This window comes from Tachysurus fulvidraco, chromosome 17 (assembly GCF_022655615.1).
Source record: "Tachysurus fulvidraco isolate hzauxx_2018 chromosome 17, HZAU_PFXX_2.0, whole genome shotgun sequence".
Taxonomy (NCBI): Eukaryota; Metazoa; Chordata; class Actinopteri; order Siluriformes; family Bagridae; genus Tachysurus; species Tachysurus fulvidraco.
Window position 1 is genome coordinate 13,614,673 of NC_062534.1, and position 20,841 is coordinate 13,635,513.

At 38.2% G+C, this 20,841-nt stretch overlaps 2 protein-coding genes across 2 annotated transcripts in view; both read left to right on the forward strand.

Moving 5' to 3' along the window:
• Positions 1-12,705, forward strand: part of gpc3 (glypican 3) — a 99,572-nt gene extending 86,867 nt beyond the window's left edge. Inside the window, exon 8 of the mRNA XM_027135098.2 lies at positions 11,100-12,705. Within this exon, the coding sequence (XP_026990899.2) occupies positions 11,100-11,275 (176 nt within the window). The 3' untranslated portion in view covers positions 11,276-12,705. The remainder of the gene's footprint in view (positions 1-11,099) is intronic.
• Positions 12,706-18,370: 5,665 nt separating this feature from the next.
• Positions 18,371-20,841, forward strand: part of gpc4 (glypican 4) — a 30,398-nt gene continuing 27,927 nt past the window's right edge. The window contains exon 1 of the mRNA XM_027135679.2: positions 18,371-19,155. Coding sequence (XP_026991480.1) covers positions 18,999-19,155 — 157 coding nt within the window. The 5' untranslated portion in view covers positions 18,371-18,998. The remainder of the gene's footprint in view (positions 19,156-20,841) is intronic.

Sequence of the window (20,841 nt, forward strand, 5' to 3'; positions counted from 1 at the left end):
AGGCGGGAATCGAACCCCGACCCTGGCGGTGTGAGGCGAACGTGCTACCCACTAAGCCACCGTGCCCCCAGAATTTATACATTTAAAATTTAAATTTTAAATGTATAAATTCATCTCTAATGAGCAAGCCAGTGGGGATGGTTGCAAGGAAAATCTCCTGTGGGGGAAATCTTCTTTAACCTACATTGGCCCAGACAAGCTCACACAATCTAACTACAAATGAAGCAATAAATTCTCAATCAAAAGGGTGGATTCAGATGAGAACGGTTTATTAGCAGTCAACCAGTACAGCAAAAAAAAAGCTGATACCAGGTGACATAATCACCTAACTTGCCCTGAAGTCCCAGTGGTCTTCAGTGTCTTTATATACTGTACATTTTAAGCACCTTACTCTTTTCAATTTTTGTCAGATCAGATTTCAGCCTGTCCCCTAATCTGGCTTTTGTTCAGTCACATTTCAGTGCTTATAGCACTTGTTGTGGTTGCAGACATATTATTCACCCTGCAGGTTTTATGTTCTAGCCATTGCAAGCTTTTGGTTCTCTCTAAACTAGGTAATGTTTCCTTCCCTCGCTTTGCAAAGCCCATAGCTTGTCTATACTTTTTCTTCATTTCACTCTGAAGCTTTTTAAAGTTTCTTTCTGCTATAGGTTTCTTGGTTAAATTCTATTTTCTGGTCCTCTTCTGTATTATTCTCTAGTGATAGTGGTGTTTGTGAGTTTACTCTATAACATGTGCTTATTGTACTATATCCTACTCTACAATGGTGTCCTGTGAGGCCTTACTTATAAAGGAGTCATGGTTTGTTACATGCATCTAACCATGATAAAGGTTTATTCTGATTCTTATTACACTCTTGTGTATGTTCGTTCTATTTCTTTTGGCCAAAATATTACCCCATTAGTTCTTCATCAGTTTTGGACTGTTTCCACTGACTGCAATCTTAAAAACACTTCCTTTTTGCAGTCTGTCTGGGGTATTTACCTTTACTCCCTCAGAATCACTGGCATTTTGCAGACTGTCTGGGGTATTTACCTTTACTCCCTCAGAATCAATGGCTTTTTGCAATGATTATTTTTTTGAGAGACTCATAGATTTTGTGGTTAATAGTTTCTACTTATTTAGTTTATAACAATATTTGTTATTTAAAATGTAAAAAAAAAAACACTCCCAAAGGTGATATGAGGTTGGACTCATCTGGGTGACAACAGTGTAAATAATTCCCCATTTATCACTATATGATATATGGTCAATAAAGTGCAATCACATTACCAGGAAATCATAGCAACATTTTTCATATCACTTGCAGTTTAAATCCGTTTTTATGGTTTCAAAGTATTTCTTACAAATGCAGGGTTGAGTTCACTGAGTAAGGTCAGGGCAAATAAACCAAAAGTCAGGATCAGGCAGAGTCAGATTATCTACAGACTGAGAAGAGCCAGGATCATGATCCAAAGCAATACTGGAATATACAGAATAATAAAGTAGCAACATTACATTAAGAATGCAGGAGTGAGAATTCACAAATATCTCAGAGGACCCTGAGGGGTCTGTGGTCTGCTTGATCAAAATGTAGTTTTTGTTAGCCGGATATGACTCATGTGTTTGTTTATATGATGTAGTTTGCTGGCTGGCTAAGGATCCTGAAAAAAACGTATAGTTTATGGTTTCCGGAAGAGACAGGTGTGACACATGTAAGCTGTTTAACCAGTTGCTCAATCAGACAAAGGAATTTTATTACAAACACTTCCACTACATTGCCATTGGCAATGCTGTCTCAGAGATACGATTTACCAGTGCTGGTTCTTGTTTTAGAATATTCTGTGGGAAAACGCTGAGCTCTGATCTGTCAAGGTACAGCATGAAGACTTTGAAAGAAGGCAGTTGAGCACACACTGGATCACATTCATGTGTGCTACATGGTCGAGTAATCTGATACGGCGGACAAATTGTGGGGGATTGGAGCTTTAATGATAGTGCAACAATGTCTATCTATAGTACTGTTGAGTCACATTTGAATTGGTTAATGGCCTGTTTAGAAAATGAGCTCATTAAACAGAAATGAAGCAAAGGGGTTGTTTCCCTCCTGGGAGGAAGCTGCAGTGGCGGCACCATCTCATCTGCAAATCATTCTGATCGTAGTGAGCGGAAGTTTGCCTTGAGGAACGGCACAACAGATCTAGAGGATTGTGCAGTGTTCCCTCCCCTCTCCCTTGGCTTATAAACACCAGTCCCTCCCCACTCTCGCACAGCTCACACATAAACGTCCAACCACACATTCACAAAAATAATGAAACTTAACCACCATCTGTGTAAACAGCATCTGGCCTGATGCGCACAAGCTCGTGATGGACGGCCTCTATAGATGATTTTAGGGTTCTTGCTGGTTCCCACTATAAGACAAGTTGATCACTGGGAATTTAAACCTGTCACATTGCATTGTTTCGTATAATAGAACACATTAGGAGGCCAGTCATGACAATGGTGGGAAAATGGGCTGAAGTCTGACTTCAGCTGTGAGAAGAGAAGAGAAAATCCTGTATAAATCCAAACAATATTTACCATAATCTACAGGGAGCCTCCTCCATTCACAAGAGTCTTGCTTTTCTCTTTCACATATCATGCTTGTTTGTTTAAGAGTGTTATTTACTTGAGCAAGAGCTCTTGACGTAACAAATTGAGTCCAGACGGCTTCTTGTGGTATGTCTGTCAACATGACTACAATCTCTAGAGACTAATGCCAGAAGAAAGCATCAGGGCTCATCTGTTCATGCCTACAGTGACCATGCAGGCTAGTACCTGAAAGGAAATGTTAAAACTAAGTGACTTTACTGGCTAACTCTGAAACAGTGATACTTTTTTCTGTGTAAGGTTTCTGAACAGAGGTAAAAACTTACTAAAGGCCCGCACTAAAGGCAACAGTTTCCTGACTAATATTATATTAGACTTTCAGCGATAAAATAATTAATTTCTTTATGATTGAAAATGTAATTTCCACTAGTGTACCGTTAAAAAAGTGTTAAACTCTTTTGTTGTAAATATTTATTTTCTAAACATTTAACTCTATAGGGCTTGAGAATGTGATGTCATTTTTTGAGTATGAACAGATTTGAGGCATTAAATCTAGCTGGATAACTAATGCTACCTAGCCTGATGCCAACAAGCTAACTAGAGTTGCTTTATACATTTATGGTTATCATTATAATTGTGGCCTGTGGCAGTATGTGACATGTAAGGAAAAAACTAACTTTCGCAGAATACTTGAACTACTTGAAAGGTATTAGAGAGTAAAAAACATATGACACACTTGCTAAATAAAAAGAAGTACATTGGCCAGTTTACTACGCTTCCTCTGCTTTAAGAGTTAGGACATAACAGTGATGGTTTAGATGACTCGGAGGGAAATGAACGCAACTCCTCGTTGTGTTTCGTGTCTGCATTAAGTATTACATTCTCCTGCAAGTTGTGTAACTACTAGTGCTTTCCCACAAACTGTTCAGCACACCTGAGCTCTCCAGAATAGCCATAATGATTAATATCTGGAAACATTTCTCTACAAACATATTCAGTAGCAGGCCTGTAAAGCGACTGGCAACATTTCTTACTCCTCAGATTCTTTTTTTTTTTTGGTTTGTTTTTTAAGCGATATTCACATCTTCTCATTGCTATGTAGTTAGTTAGGGCAAATCTCCAAATGTTCCTATTTATATTGGTTAAACGATAATGCAGTCTCTATAAGGACATTATACATGTATATCTTTCTTCATCAGCCCCTGTGTCTTTGGCTTTAAACATTTGATTTGTCTCTAGAAAAAGGTCAGGGATATAAATACACAAGGGCAAATCTAATTGTGTCAGGGTTTATTGAGAGCAACATTATGTCTGCGGTGTGTTGGTCATCCCTCTGCAAACACCAGTTTGTCTAATTAATAGCTGTTGACTTGCATTTGTCCCACCATGGGGCCCATTGGAGAGCAGTGAGGAATGTTAGCCATGGGCTGCTGCGGTCCAGCTTTAAGGGAAAGAAATCAATTATGTCCAAAAATGTAGTCATATTTCCTGCATTAGTCTGTTGAGTCATTAGGAGAGACAAAGAGGCTTGCCCTTTGCACATCTCCACTCAAACTCCTTGTCTTTCTTGTTTTCTCCATAGTCTTGGCTGATTTTATTTTGCAGCTACAGACTTCTCCACTTGTCTTTCTTGATGAATGTTTTCACTCCTCCAGCTCATTCAAAATGTTTTGTAATAGGCAAGATGACAGGAGTTGTATTATAACCACGAGCTCTTCAACACTCTTCTAAGATGCATTGTCAGTTTATTAACAGTTGTTAAGTGATATAGTCCCTCACATGAGCAATTAATTTTTCCTGACCATTATACTACATATTCATTTGCTTTGATTTAATGCTTCCAGACTCTGACTCCTTCTCTCTCTCTCTCTCTCTCTCTCTCTCTCTCTCTCTCTCTCTCTCTCTCTCTCTGTCTCTCCCTCTCTCTCTCTCTCTCTCTCTCTCTCTCTCTCTCTCTCCCTCTCTCTCTTTCTCTCTCTCTCTCTGGATGCCTGCAGTGAGAGTGAGTGAGCAGTGAGTGTGAGTGAACCTTGTTTAAGACACTTTGCTGAGCACTTTAGGTGGGGTTCATCCTTCTCATGGTTGGTAGGTTTTTCTTGGCAGGCTGATCAGTTTGACCCTGTGGTCAGGAAGGTGGGTGTGGACTCTGATGTCCATATTCCTTTTCTCACTCATCCACAGTAAGACCCGATCTGTCCACTAGTTCCTACGATTACATCACAGCCTTAATTGAATTGTTCAGACATCTTCATATTCAAGCACCATGCAATTTTACTAAATGACCAGTAAATATCAGTGAAGTGAATACTAAACCAATTGAACCAAAAGCAAAAATACAGAGCTAAGAAACCTCAATAGCAGATTTATTTTTTTAATATTATAACTTTTCTCTGTAAATTTACAGTAATATAATGGATGATTTATTGTATTTTCAAAGCACTACTTCTGTATTTAAAATGTACAGTATAGTGCTGTTATTGCAGAATACATTATCCTACGGTAACAATGCATCTTTTTACAGAATTCTTCTGTAATATCTTTAATCTGTTATATTTTTTAAAGAGTTTTTATATATGACTGATTTAGAAAACAATATGTTCTTGTATGAGTTTTAAAACATTTTTAAAACAAAGAGCCTAATATTGCCTTTGCATTATATAAAGAATATTTCAAGTACAATTCACAGTTAACGATTAACCATGCAGTAATCATAACATTCTTCCAAATATGAACAAATAGTACAAAAAGGTTTTTTAGAAGTATATTTTTTTAAATGATAAAGAAACTGAAAGAAGCTAAAATGTATTTATTTATTTATTTATTTTTAATCTTTGCATTCTGTTTGCAGTAAAATACTGTTAGAAATTACCTTTAAATTTAAGGTTTACTGTGTGTTTGCCAGTGTGTCTTATTGGGCCTTGATTATGGTTTTGATTGCAAGAGATAAAGCTATTGTACAAACTGTTACTACAAACTGTTACTAACTAAGTAACTATTGACTTTAAATGGAAAAATAGTTCAACGTTGTTTTCTGTCAACACTCGATGTGCTTTCAGGCCTTATTTCAATTTAATGTAATTCATGTAGCAAATTTCTGAATACTTTTTTAGCTGGTCTATAATTGTGCTCTCTGCTCATACAGTCATACAGTCAAAAGTTTCTGACTTCAAGCGTATTGATTATACTTGTCTGTGTTCCTTATTGTTTTTTTTTTTGTTGTTGTTTTTCTTAAAAGTTTACATCACAATGAATAAAGCATCACGGGGGAAGTTTTCCTTGTTTCTCTGATGTGTAGTTTACCCGCACATCATCATGATAATCATTTTGAATACAATGATTATCATGATGACTTGCATATTGCACAGTGTTATGGCTTGTGTTCAGACTTAAACCTACTGAGAGATTTTTTAGAAATTTAACCAGAGACATATTGAAAAATTCATTTTATTCAGTGTGGTCCCAACAGATCAACGTGACTTTGGTTCATGTTCACTTGTTCTGATAATCACAGAAATCAAACTGTGTGTGTGTGACAGATGTTTTAGCAATGTATCTTCTGTGACGTGTGTGATTTTTCTATGCTGACTTATCTGTCAAGAATGTTTTAGTAAAAAGGACCTCTGGCAGTCTGTATCATTTAATTTTACATTTTTCAAAGTAATCAGAAATGGGACACTTATCACATACGATAGAATTATGTCCTAGGCTATGTACCATTTCTCACAAGCTGAAAAGGACTTTGAGCTAATCTAGTTTAGGGGAGATATGAACTGTCTGCTGATAGTCCGCCCTGTCCTACCTGTCTCGAGGACAGTTTAATTTATGCAGAAGTCTGCCTTAAACATTGTATTCAAGCTACTTGGTTGCAATCAGAAGACCAGTTAAGCTATTGGGATCCTCAGTAATATTACTGCATTCATGTGTATTTTTATAAGCATGAGCTCGGCAAATGCAGCTGCAATATGAACCATTTCCCATTTCATAAAAAGCACCTGTGTTTGGAAACTCACATTCCATAGACCATGCAGTTCTGAGGCACACCTGTACCCAGCTCGGGCCTGCAGGATAAACACTGTAGATGTACAGGTGGAGGTTTGTCTTTTGTCTGGAACATCTGAGAGAAATTTGTATAATGTATACTATCCAAGTCTCCCTAGAGAGCTTTTATGATTTGAGGAATGTTCTGCAATAAATTGACATGTGGGTAACAGTGGAGTCTGCTGGGAGTATAAGGATTTCATTTCTTTTTTTTTTTTGTCAAAACATGGATACTGTTTTCTCAAACGAAAATCACGGATATGAAATAGAGAGAATCACCGAGAGAATAGTAGCTTGTTTAATTTTCAGATGGAATAGGTTAGTGCATTGTTATTTAATACATTTTGTGACATGAACACCATAGGTACTTACTTTTTATGTTGTACTGCAATTAGATTTAGATGTTTGTGCTCATTAGGCTTAGTATTTTTTGTTTTTTATTTGTTATTTTTTGGCTGGATTAACAGCCTTTCAGGGGCCGTGGTAGCTCAAGCAGTTAACGCTCTGGGTTGTTGATCTGAGAATCAGGGTTCAAGTCCCAGCACTGCCAAGGTGCCACTGTTGGGCCCTTGAGCAAGGCCCTTAACCCTCTCATCTCCACGGCTGACCCTGTGCTCTGACCCTAACCTCCAAAGTTGTGATATATATGAAGAAAGAATGTCATTGTGCTGTAATGAAAATATGTGACAAAAATAAAGGCATCTTTTTATTCCATAATTTAAAATGACATGGATATATTAAAAAGCAGGTTTATGGATACATATACAAAATTTATATCAAATATATATAAATATATATAAAGTTGCTCACAGTCAAAACACCTTGACCATTACAATGTTACAAAAAAACTAAACAGTGCATTTCTCTCTATAGAATCACCTATTGTCTTGAACTCTACTCTGAAGATTTGCCATAAACTTGTTTTTGTGTGCGTGCTTGTGTGATATAGTCCACCACTACCATGGAGCCAGTTATGTCCCACCATTAACAATCAATAGTTGCCTTTTGACCTTTCACTCTGAGTGGTAACAGGATCTCGCAACTTTGTGATACCACAAGGCAGACCGTGATGGCACAGCGCTGACCCTTGGGGCGTTATCCTCTGGGAAACTGATAGGCATGGTGGGGGGTTGTAGACTGTTCCAGCACCAGGACGACCCTGCTGTATTGTGTGTCAGAATGTTCCCTGTTGGTAACATTCACCACCAGTGAGGGTGCTGTTGATATTTGTAGTTGACTTGCTACATCTATACATTCCTTGACGTAATTATTCTAGCCTTGCCACTATATACAGGCTTGTTTTTGTGGCCTTGAGAAAGGAAGTAAACTTCCTTCTGATGTCTGTTTCTCCTTGTCCCATAAGTCCCAGTATTAAGGAGCTGGAACACCCAGAAAATGCTCTGTCCCTGTTGACTTTTTCCATAGAACACTGGTTGTGTGTGGTGTTTAGTTTCATTTAGCCGCCCCTTTTTGTTTTACTACTCAGTGAATGTCTCTTAAGGCCAAGATTTTTACTTCATGATTCATACCTTTTCACAGCTCACCATACTTTCCCTGAACAATGCTCTTACACACTTGTATGCCTGCCTTGCTGGTTTATTCGCTTTTCTTAAGCAGGTTGAGTGTATATAAACGCTGTATCAAATTGCATGTCTGTTTTAATGGGAGTGGCTGTACAGTGTGCTGCTGTCACAATGACAAATCGGGCTTTCAGGCTAGAGGTGTGCCCTAACCGCTGGCCTGGCCATAGAGGCAGGGGAAGAAAAAGTTAATTGTCCTCTGGCTCACGTTCAAGCTTTGTCGTAATTGCAAAGATATTTCAAGGAGTTTCCAGTACCCAAGCTTTATTTGTTCACCCCTTCCCCTGTTAAAGGTGGCAGCACTGAAATGGGCCCCTTGGCATTTAGACACCTCCCCAAGATTAGGCCCCCATCTCTTTGCCTGTCCTGCACTCGGCCTGGTTCTCACTGCCAGCCGATCTTAAGACCCAGAATTAATTACGTTCCGGGCTTTCCTGCCAATCCCAGCACCACACAGCCACTTGTGCAAATGGTGGACTTCCTCCCTGTGGAGCAATAGCTCGAAAATTGAAGCAGGGACAGCACAGTGCAGTACAGTGGCCTGGGGCCTTGTTTAGAATGACAAGCGTAGTGTTTATTTTGTAAACCTTCTTGTGAATGATTTATTCAATGCCCTTATATACAAAAAAATGTCTTACAGCAATATACACAGTAATAAGTACATCCACTCCTCAAATGTCCTTATATGGTGAGACACAGGCACTCTTACCATTTGGTTAAGTAAATAATCATGGCTGTTTTGTTTTTTTCTCATCTCATTATAATCATAGTCAGCGGTTCCAGACTTCTTGTCCTCACTCGTAACATTTTCTATTAGTTGTACTGTAGTTACTGAATAATGACTAGCATTTACTATAATTAATATACTTTAGGGTAAATAAATAATAGTCTGGGGGAGGTAAGGTGTATGCTACACCCAAAAAGACACTACATGCACAGATGAAATACTCAACATGCCCGTGCTTCTAGCAACAACCTACATCTACAGAAGACTCATTTTTTTATCAATAAAGTATTGCTAACATAAGTCAGAATTGATCAAAATAAGAGACAGGGCTCTCAAGTTTTGTAGACAGGCAAGAGTGACATATCCAACCCCCCAGCACATGCTGTTTCGTGTTAAGGTTTTGTTCAAACCAACCATCGAAAATACCCTCTCTAACGAATGTTTTTTTTAAATTGGTTTTTGCGTTAAAACTTACCCATATACAATAGTTCTATTTTCTGATTGGCTATTGTGTAGCCTCTTTTTTTGATTGGCTGATAAATGTCAGGCTTGACTAAGAACTCCAGGGGAGGCGCACTTGGTTCCTGCCCGGTTCCATAGAGACAGCGGTGCAGATTGATACACTGTGGCTTATTAAATATATGATAAATAGTCAAAAAGTTTTTCTGTGTGAGAAATACAATGTGTGGTGGAAGAGCGTGACAAAAGGCTGAAATGCGTGACTGTCTCTCAATGCATGACACTTGACAGCCCTGAAGAGATTTACCATTTAAATTCATGTTTCGGTATTCATGAAAGTTGCTGGAGTACCATGTTTGCCACACACCTTCTGGGTTGGGGGTTTGATTCCTGCATCCACCCTGTGGGTGTGGAGTTTACATGGTCTCTCTGTGCTTCAAAGGTTTCCTCTGGGTACTCTAGTTTCCTCCCCCAGTTCGAAGACTTGCACTGTAGGCTGACTGACTTCACTCAATTGTCCATAGTGTCCATAGTCCTCTTGGATTGGCTAAAAGTTTCCTGTGGCTGTGTAGGATAAATAGAAGATAAAATGGATGGGTGGATGGAAAATGTTACAATGGCATTTATGCATTTTAATACAAAGGTATTTTTATGCAAGTTAATATTAGATTCTTGTGAGATGTGTGGTTTATTATGAATCAGCTAAATTTGTGTAAGCTTAGAGTACTTTGTGTGTGTGTGTGTGTGTGTGTGTGTGTGTGTGTGTGTGTGTGTGTGTGTGTGTGTGTGTGTGTGTGTGTGTCTGTGATTGTTGTGTCTGGGATAATAGGGAGTGTATTCTGCTATCACAGGAAAGCTATGTTAGAAATCTACTGCTTCATTGGTTGCATGCATGTATGTATTGTGTGTATGGTGTGTTTCTGTGCACATGCTGTGTGTGTGTAGTCTTAAAAGAATGAGGCTCTGCACAGCTGGCTTGATAGGAGGCGCTTCCACACATAGCTGAAGTGCCTCTCCTTAGTGCTCTTTCATTACTGATATCCTCTTGGCCTTTCTCATAACTCCCTACTTATATCTGTCTCTCTTGTGCATTACTCAGATACTGTGCCCCAATTTGGGATACTGACATAAGTTAAAAAATGTTTTAGTCTCATTTTGAGGGCGGTGGCATGCAAGGCAAGACAACATCCTGAAAGGTGTACAATAAGGTCACACAATGATAGAAAGCAGATAATGCAGAGGAAGGTAGCATTTGCATGGGCAAAGTTTTCATGTTCTCTTTGAGGGTTTCCTGAGGTACTCTGGTTTTCTTCCCAGTCCAGTGACATGCAGGCTGATTGGCATCTCTATAACCATAGTGTGTGAACAGGTGAGTGTGTATGTGATTGTGCCCTGTGAGGGGTTGACACAATGTACAATTTGTCCAGTGGGATATACTATAGGTTTCTTGCAACCTTGTGTAGGATGTAGACAAAGAATGGATGGATGTAGAAGTGGCATTTTGTTCCATTAATTATTATCCATAATTATTACCCTTTTTTTTTAGAATGTCATCTATATATCAATATAATAATCTCAACGAAAGAGATTTTTATTTTACTGTGCTAAAAGTACTTTTCAAGCTTTTATCTGCACATAATTTAAGAGGCTAAGCCCTTTCTTTCCACTTCAAATTAGACATTGTGTGGGTGCTTACTGTCTTCTCCTATTTCTCTCTTTTTCAGATCTGGCAGATAATTTGGCAATGGATGACTTGACCTTTCACGAATTGCTCCTGACCCCGAGACTCGCCACAGACACACGTGGCGGAGCATCTGTCCCCGGAGCAGCAGACGGCCTGTATGTCCCCGCCCGTGTCTTCTTTCTGTTCATCATTCTCCTTCACTTTGGATTCCAGTGAACCCTCCAGTCTGTTTTCCACAGACTCGACTCCCGAACCCGTCTTCATCAACTCCTTACTGTCCTTTAAACTGGCCAGTGAATTTGAAAGGACACCACAGCTAAACCTTTGTACATACAGTGAAAGATGATCTAGACTGAGGACAGAAGACTCTTTCTCCCTTTATGTGTGCTATCTCTGCTTTTACTTAATGAATGTCTGTTTTTTTTTGTAATTCTACAAGGACCTGTTCAGCTGCCAAACCATTAAAGACGTACTCTCCCAGAGCATGATAAATACGTCACATATCCTAACTGTATCCCATTGTGCTTGTATCCTACAGTACTGTCATCTGTTTTAAATGGGACATTATTTGTTCTCTGGTGTTTTACACATCTCTTTACACAAAAAAAATCAAGCTTCTTGTAGATAAAGGACTCAACCCCATTTTTTCCTTCTGTTTTTGTAATTTATTGAATTTTCTAAAGGAGGAAGACTGTGACTAATGTGTTCCGGGGAAATGTAGTGCTTCTATAGTGGATATAGGGTCTGTCTGATTCCTGGACATGCTCAAACACACACACAAACACACTCACACACACACACAAACACACAAACACACACACACACACCACGTTGCATCCTAATTCTGACACTCATTTCCTCTGCAGTAAATGATCCTTGCAGGAGATCAAGGGATTGGTATGTCGTTGTGAAATCTTCTCACTGCAGGGTGACACCAGCTACATTTTATTTGGAGAGATAACAGTTTATTAGAATGGTAACTTTCCCTTTGCAGTCTTGCTATCTTTTTTCCCATTCATCACTGTTACTTTGATTTTTTTCTCTCTTTGGAGGCATATATTTCTCTATTTCTCTGTATCCTTTCTCTCTGTACTTTCTCTCTGACTCTCGCAGTGAGCGGACATTTCATATTTTGATGTGTACTGGAGCTGGATTATTAAAGATTTGGCCCATGTGGACAACCTTAAGTGTCCTCCTCTTGTCTGTGCTTTGATTTACAATTTGCTAAGACAATGGCATACAAGAAAGGAGGCTCCGTGTTGATGGCTGAAGTGTTGAACTGTGTTTTTCTTTGTTTCTCAAAAATTGTCATGTAAAGAGATGTTACTGTATTACAGAACACTGTAATAATTCACTGTACAATTTATACTAAATAATCATGGAACATATTTACAATAAAATACTGTCATATGTTTACAGGTAATTACGTTTATACATTTTTACAGTATACCATTGTTTCATTAATGTACTGTAAATTTTAACTGTCAGTTCCAGTGACTCATTTGGCTCACACTTTTATTGAAAGTTAGATGAAACTTAAAGGTTAAAATTCAACCAGTGCAGTTTGGTAGTATGTACTGGGATTTGAATTTACTACTTTTTAAACTTACGATGCTTAAAATTGACTTAGTAGGAGTTGGCACCTAAAAGAGATCATGAGGGTTTTCATTGTGATTGTTGTGGCCAAAAATGGTTGCTTTTGCTGCAGGGATTTTTGTGATTTTTTTTTTTTTTACCGAAACACTGCTTGAATTGGTGAAATTGCAAGCACTGCATTCTACTTGTAAAATATCCTTTAAACTACTGCAAGTCGTGATGATGTCATTTGACATGTCTTGACCAAAATCTGCAGAAAATCCACAACAAAGGATCAAGCTAATTCAAATATTGTCAAGTTTGCTCCATTTTGAGTAAGTTTCTGCGATCACAAAATACTAAATTTTGTAGAGTACTAAATATTCTCATATACATTCTTGTAATTTATGGAAGGGGTTTCTTATTTTGAGCTACAGTTTGTCTGAAGAAACGAGCCAGTATCCACTAATATATGTTGCCCGGACCTATAGCAGTCTATGAGGTTAAATAAATTAAAATGTCTCATTTCAATCTCATCAGAAAGCCATAGTCATTGTAAGTTCAACTAAACAATCAAGGACTCAAATTAAATCACATCTAAAATCCAGTTGTTATTAAGTTAATTACTACATACTGGCCTGAAGTGGATTGTGTTAAGAAGTCCTGTAATTAAACACCAGATTCCCTCATTGGTGTTTATATTACAGCAGACTGCGTAGTGGGCGAGTATCTGAGACCATTTGGCAGCTCTGTTCAACATTCAGTGACAGGTTCTTCTTGTATTTGCAGCACTTCTCCTTGGATGACCAGTAGTTGTGATTTGTGGAAGTCAATATAGATGTTTTTTTTTTTAGAGTGTGTGGTAAACAGAGTGTGTCATATCCAAACCAGATTAAGAGGTTTTCTGGTTTTGTGACTACATTCTGATTTCACAGTTTTCATATTTATTAAACTCAATAAACATGTTGACAGTGTGATGTGAATTTTCTCGGTGGTTTTAGAGAAGGTTTCTTGTTTGTCAATGAGACACAAGGGATCTTTATTTAAGTTTTGTGTGTTTTTGCTCTGCAACTCAAAGATGCATATTTTGATATCCAGTTTCACATGTGTGTGTCAAAAATGCAGACTAATTAAGGTATGAGGAGCCACACAAGGCCAACTATATAAACAAAATACAATCTTCTTACTCAGTCATCGACTCCTTTGATCTGTAAAAAAAAGTGTCAGACACAGCTATAGAGTTTCACACCAATGGCAGCAAACAAACCTCATTTTGCCTCAGTGTTTACCTTCTAATGCCCCCCACCAATGTATTTAGCAGGCTCTAATTTATTTCCCATTACCCGCCTAATCTGGCCACCTAACTGACCATGGGGCCACACACCCTGAGGCAGCGTCTTTTGCATTCTCACACTTGCTCCTTTCTCCCTCAAAGCCAGATAAAGCTTGCCCGTCTCTAGCTGTGCCTTTCTCTCAGAACTTACGAAGAACCTTTAGAATGGTAACGAAAGCCTGGTTATCAGGCCTGGGCCAGTGGGGGCTTGAGAGAGGGAGGCAGCAGCTGAGTTGACCCCAGCTCCTGCCTACACTCTGAATGTTAATGGGATGGGAGAATAGGCAAACATTCCCATTGAGATGCGTAGGATGAATGTTTTCTTAGGGTAATAAAGTGGCAATACAAGGACGACCCAATTTTAGGGTCAACTGGTCCATATTATGTGGGGGTGAATGGGACACTGGGGAACTGAGTGTAGATTGATTTATCTATTACTGAGAACATCAATTAGGCTAATTCTTTGCAGATATTATCAGCTCATTGTTAGATGGCAGTGAGATAATGATTCAGCCACCAAAAAGTATTCTGTATAGATTATTTGTAACGTTTCATACAGGTTAATTGTAAAGTAGTCAGCCATGTGATATCAAGCTGTAACAAAATGTTTCACACTAGCTAGTTCCTATTGACATGTTAATGAAAGTGATGATTGTTTGAACCTGAAGAGCCATTCCTGAGACAAGTATAACTCTCTCTCTCTTTCTTTTTTAACACTCAATCCTATTCATGTTCTGTGGAATTCCAGGGCCACAAATTTGTCCATTAGTGAGAGTTCTGAGGCAAACAGTGTTCACCTTTTGTTGTCCACTGAAAGTAACACCAGCCCACTTTCACATCCATAGTCAACAGATCCCCAGAACTCCTCAGTGGCTTTCCATTGGTCGTCCACTTTCCAAGCCACAGTCATACAGAATGAATGGGGCTGGCTGAGGAATGCGGGACACAATAGCTGGAATGCGAGGTTGCTGAAAGCCTCCCCCAAACCATGCAGACACACACAGCCGCAGTGATACATACACATGCTTTCACAAATCCAGACATGTTGAGGCCCCAAGTGTGCTCTTGATGAAGTTTGGTGTGGGAAAATATACTTTAGGCCAAGAGTGCATAAATACACGATTACCAGTGTGACATTAAGTGATAAATCATGGGTCTAATTTAAAGAGGCTATAAATTACATATCTAACTTTTGCCATCAGTCATGAATTATTGCCTCTTTTTGGTCACATGGTGAACCAAATGGCTTGTCAAAATATCAGCATAGGAAATAACATATTTTTTTTTAACTGCCTACTTTAGATGAATCAGCCAAATAATATTCTAAATCATTGTCATGTCTTTAAAAAATGCAAAAAAGCAAAAAATGCTTTCAACACTCAATTTTGATATTCTTACATTTTATATTTTTAATTGTTTTATGCTTCTTATTTTGCAATTTAACATAAATTCAAAATATTTTTCTCTCAATTTGCTTAGATTGACTCTGCATTTTAATACTGTTATTCTATTAAACTTGCTTATTCTCCACATCAAATAGACAATTACACAAACGAAGGACAATTTTGTTTTTTTATATAATTTTGGGGTACAATAAGAAAATGACTGTTGGCCATGTTGGGAAAACTGATTTTATTACATTCAATGATTTAATATACTTTAGTAAATTAGTGATTTAGATGTTATTCAATTGTTAAACATTGGCATTTTCCATTTGTCCCTCATTCTCACTTACTGAGCAAGCCAAACCTCAGGAATCTCACACCAACCACACACAAATGTATGTCAGAGACTCGCATCATGAGAATCTCTTCACAATTTATGATGTCACAACTTCTATGTTACATTGTTACCCTGGGGCTAGAGGTAGCATATTGTCACCAAATGCCATTTGTGTTCAATGTGGAACTATTTTTTTTTCCTTATCTGACATACTCTTTTTCAATTTGTATAGTCTGACACATTCAAACGAGTTGACTCAAATGTGTAACAAACGGAATTGAATGCTGAACGAACATCAGTTCAGAGTAAGAGAAAGTCTGTGAGAGCTGTCACAATACAGAAACATGACTTGGAATGCAATGCCTCCGACAAAACACTGCTACTCTGTGTGTTCATGTGACTGTGTCACATTTCATGACATGCAGAAATATCAGATGGCGGCATATTTGTGGCTCAGGGCTATATAATGTGCTCTGCAGGTTTATACTATCGGAATCAGAATAAGCATTTTTGCCAAGTACTGTGGGTTTTAAATCTGTGCTTCTCTATAATACAGGCTAACCTTGACACATACTCTATTGTGTCCATAGTTCTTCATAAATCATTGTAGCAGTGTAATGTTGTAAAATGTAATATATAAAAATGTTTATTATTTAGTTAAAAGAGTGGCAAAAATTTTGAAATATTTGAAAAAATCATGAGACTCACTGCTGATGAGTCATGCTTCCCAAGACAACAGCAATTGTTTTGGTATGGCAGTAATGCTACCTTATGTGTGCCTATAAAGCCTTGACATTTCCTTTCTGATTCACGTCTCTACACTAGCTGTGCACCTTGAAGATATTTTTTCGCTGTTTGTTTTCGATTCACTGCTATTTTTTTTGCTCATCTCTTTTTCCATAACAAAAAAATGTGTGCAGTGTCACACATTATCTGAATCATGCAGTTCTACATTATCTAACAAAAATAACTTGGTATATTCAATAAATATCCTAACATCAATATTGATTCAGTTAAAATATCAAATATAAATAACCTATATTATTATATTAATCTTTATATGATTATTTATATTAACCTGTGTTTGATGTTTATGTTCTGTAAAGCTGCTTTGAGACAATGTCAATTGTTAAATGCGCTATACAGATAAATTTGAACTGAATTGAATTAAGTTTATTCTAAATGCAATTTCTCTGCACTTCCCCTTCTCATGGTGCGAGTACATCAAAATCATCTTTTATTAATTAGGATGATGCTTAGCACAGATATAATTCGGAGAAGAATGTTTTGTTAATGTCCCTTCATGCCTGGTATTACTTGAATTCACAGTATTCAAAAAAATGGCTAAAAATATTATGTTATCTTAGTGGTTAACTTAGTAGCTTAATATGATACACTAATATACACTAAAGTTGAAGAATGAAAATACAAAACCCTTATTCCATATGTTTTATTATATTTATAAACATACACACACAAAATCATATTTAATGGTAAAAATCACATATATATTAAAGTTGAAATTTTTAGAAAATCTTAAGCCAACATTACTGACTTCCTGTGTCACTGTAGTATACATATGAGTTGAGACACGGGCTTGAGTCATTTGTCAACATTTGGAAGATTGGGTGATACACAAACGTAATATATCATAAATAAAAAAGCAATGGTTATAAAAATAGATACAGGCTTGAATCTACTGTTAGAGCAATAATTATGAAGAACAACCAGAGCTGTAATAAACCTGCCTGGAAGATGACACACATCGAGGAGCATGGTTAGAGAGCCAAAGTGTTCTCCACAGATCACATGTGGACAGATGACAGTAGCACTTTGAGGTCACCAAAATGTGCAAATCAACATTTATACACCTCCTTGCCAGCAAACTATATGCAAAATGTGCTTTTTCTTTTGTCCAGCCATGACCCTACTGAAACTTTGACAGAATCCCATTGGCTAGCTCTGTGTACACATGCGACAAAAACAAAGTCTAATGACATAAAAAACTTAAGGTGGGTTTGATGTAGAAAGAAGGACTCTGATCCTCAGTGTTAAGTATGGTGAAGGTCCTGTGGAGTGATTTTGTGGGTCATTTTCCCCCTTTAAATGCCCAGTGAGCATAAATGGCATCATAGACTTCAGGGAGTACCAGAAAACATTTAATTTACCTGTGCCATGAAGCTACACACAGGTCATAGTTTCATTGATCAAAAGCACATCCAAATCCATGCAAAAGTAAATTACAATAGAGTCAAGCTTTTGATATGATATATTTTGATATATTTGATATATTAAAAAAATACTATTAAAATTCTTACGCTAAAATTTTAACAGCTAAAAATTATATTCCTCTCATATATTAGTGTGAGACTGAGCTAATTACTCACTGACTGCTTCATTTTAACTGTAAAAATGAGGTACAACTATACAAGTTAAGGTGATTTATATTGTGTGAGGCACATAAATAAAATCAGTTATATTATTATATTGTTTATTATTACGAGGAATGAATAGTTTTCGACAAAGTTGAATGATTACAGAAGACTTCGTTCCAGAAAGAATCCTTCCTTTTACTATAATTCAGTTTGTAAACATTTTTCTCAAGTCGTGTTTATCTGCCTCCCCTCGCCTCCCCTCCCCCCGTCTTCAGCTACCTGAGCGTGTTGGACTCCAGGTGAACGCGTGTTGCGCGTGCACGCCGCTTTGTCTGGAACTCCGTTCACGTGAGCGCGCGAAGACGTCGTACCGCGCGCGCGCAGCCAACGCTCGAGCACACGACGAGTGACTCCAGCCTTAAAGCGTCCCGTCCTGAATACGACACGGAGCTCGGAAGAAGAAGAAGAAACAAACAAAAAAAAACTTCTCACTCAAACTTTTAATTCTGTTAACGATTATTCTCTTCAGACGGAATCGAAATCCGAGCGGATACCTTCCAGCGGACGCGTTTTTGAGGCCGTTTTAACGCGAGTCGTGTGTTTTTACCGTGTGTTCGCGGCGGCTCTCAGGCGACTCGCTTTTTCACGCGAAAGTTCGACCTGCGAGACTGCGAACACAAACCGACTCTTTTACAAACAGATTCTTTTAACTTCCCCTCCAGTCGTTGTTTAATCTCGTACTAACTTTTTAACCAGAAACTACAACTCCGTCGAGCCGCTAAAACTTTGTGTGCCTTCGCAGTGAGATCCGTGAGACGCGCATCTCCATGTGGAAATCCGACGCGGCTCCAGAAGACACATTGTAACCGAGGAGAACTTTGTATTTTGTGCTCGGCTGCGTTTTACTAAACCTTTTTGTCAGTTGGACATAACGATGAAGGCGATTGTTGCGCTTGCAGTTTGTGTGTCCGCACTGATTTTGGTCTCCGCCAGTCCGAGTGAACAGAAGTCAAAGAACTGCAATGAAGTCCGAACCGCTTACAGCTCCAAAGGCTTCAACAGTAACGACGTCCCCAACAAAGGAGTATACGGTAAAAAATCTCTCGGCCTTTTCTCACCTTTACGACCCTTTCCACAGCTGTGTATTCCTCGTCTGCAATGAACAACTCATATACGGCTCCTTATTACTCGGTTCATACCGCGGACTTGGAGTGGAAAAAGTTTGAAGCACAAAAGAGCCTTCTAGTTTATATTCGTGATACCATTTAAAAGCGGCACTACGACCGTTTAATATAGAGTTAGGTGTTAATACACGCTTTATCTTTTAACCAGGGAGGTTGAACGTCTTGCTATGATTTTACGCAGAGAAAACCGGCGCCTCTTGTTTCTTTTTGTATGAGGAAGCAAATCGGGGCAGCACTGAGGTGTGTGGAGGGTAAAAACCTGTTTTAAGTGTTTTTTTTCCCTCGGTGTATACTCTTAACCACGCACACACTGGGGCTGCAATGCGTGTAGAATAAAAAAGGAGTTAAATTCTCCTATTCGTAACCCAAATCTTATCGTAGTAACCCATAATGGACATGTAAATGTAGTGATTTTTATCTGGGTGGGTATGTGGGGGTGAATACTCTTTAAGTTTGTCTGTGTGCTCGGGATCAGTGAAGCTGGCTCCAGGATACACTCTGTTTTGTTTATATCTTTCCCCTGGAGTAAAGGAAACCCGTGGTTTTAATATTTACATGTATTTATTTGGACTGTTTATGATCAAAAGTAATATTAAAATGAATAGAATATGTTTCGATGATGCAATAATGTTTCCTAGCTTTACTTGCCTAAGGGCTCAGCTGTGGCTCTCAAGACAGTCCTGTGATCTGGACTATATGTTAAACACACTGAACCCAGTCCCCCCACTCTTTTACACACACACACACACACACACACACACACACGGATTTGTCTGTCTAGGACCCCCTTCACCTGAAGTGAGAATCACACCACTAGGAGAATAAGGTTTCCTATACCACCTGTATTGGTTGGCATGTACATTTACATTTATGCAATTTGTCTTACAACTGTGACAACTTGACTGGACCAGGAGAGTCTTCTTTCTATCCCCTAACATTTAAATCAATGCTAGTTGAATAACCTGTTACTGATACTGTAACTACCAGGTTTTTATTTTACATAAGTAATCATTTTTATTATCTGCAAGTTTTAAATCCATGCTATATAATTTCCAAGGCAGGAAAAACCCATGTTTGTTTTTTCAGTTTTTATTTATATTTCATTGTTTATGTTTGTAAAATCAGCCAATTTCCAGAGAAATTCAGACACAATCTCTCTCCCCTTCACACCCGTAAAGATTAATGTATGATTTGTGATGAATGAATCACTTTTGCGGTTCCTGAAGCCCTTATTTGTGTGGAATCATGCTACCTGATGATGCACAATAGTGTAATATAAATATGATGGGAGTATGAGTATGTGATTTTCATCTCATTCAAATTTAATCATAGCCATGTAATTTTTCTTTTGTGGGTCGTGTTTGTGTTTAGAAAGATTACATTAGTTTTTTTACTGACGTTAAAATTACCTGCTGTCATAAACCCACATAATGTAATATTGTAATTATGTAATATACAAATCCTGTCCAGTTGACACACAGATTGCACATACTTGTTATGACACAATTGTGTGCCCCCCCCCCCCCCACACACACACTTATCTGTTGTCAATCGCTTAGCTGTTATCACGGAAAGTTTGGAGGTGGAATCATA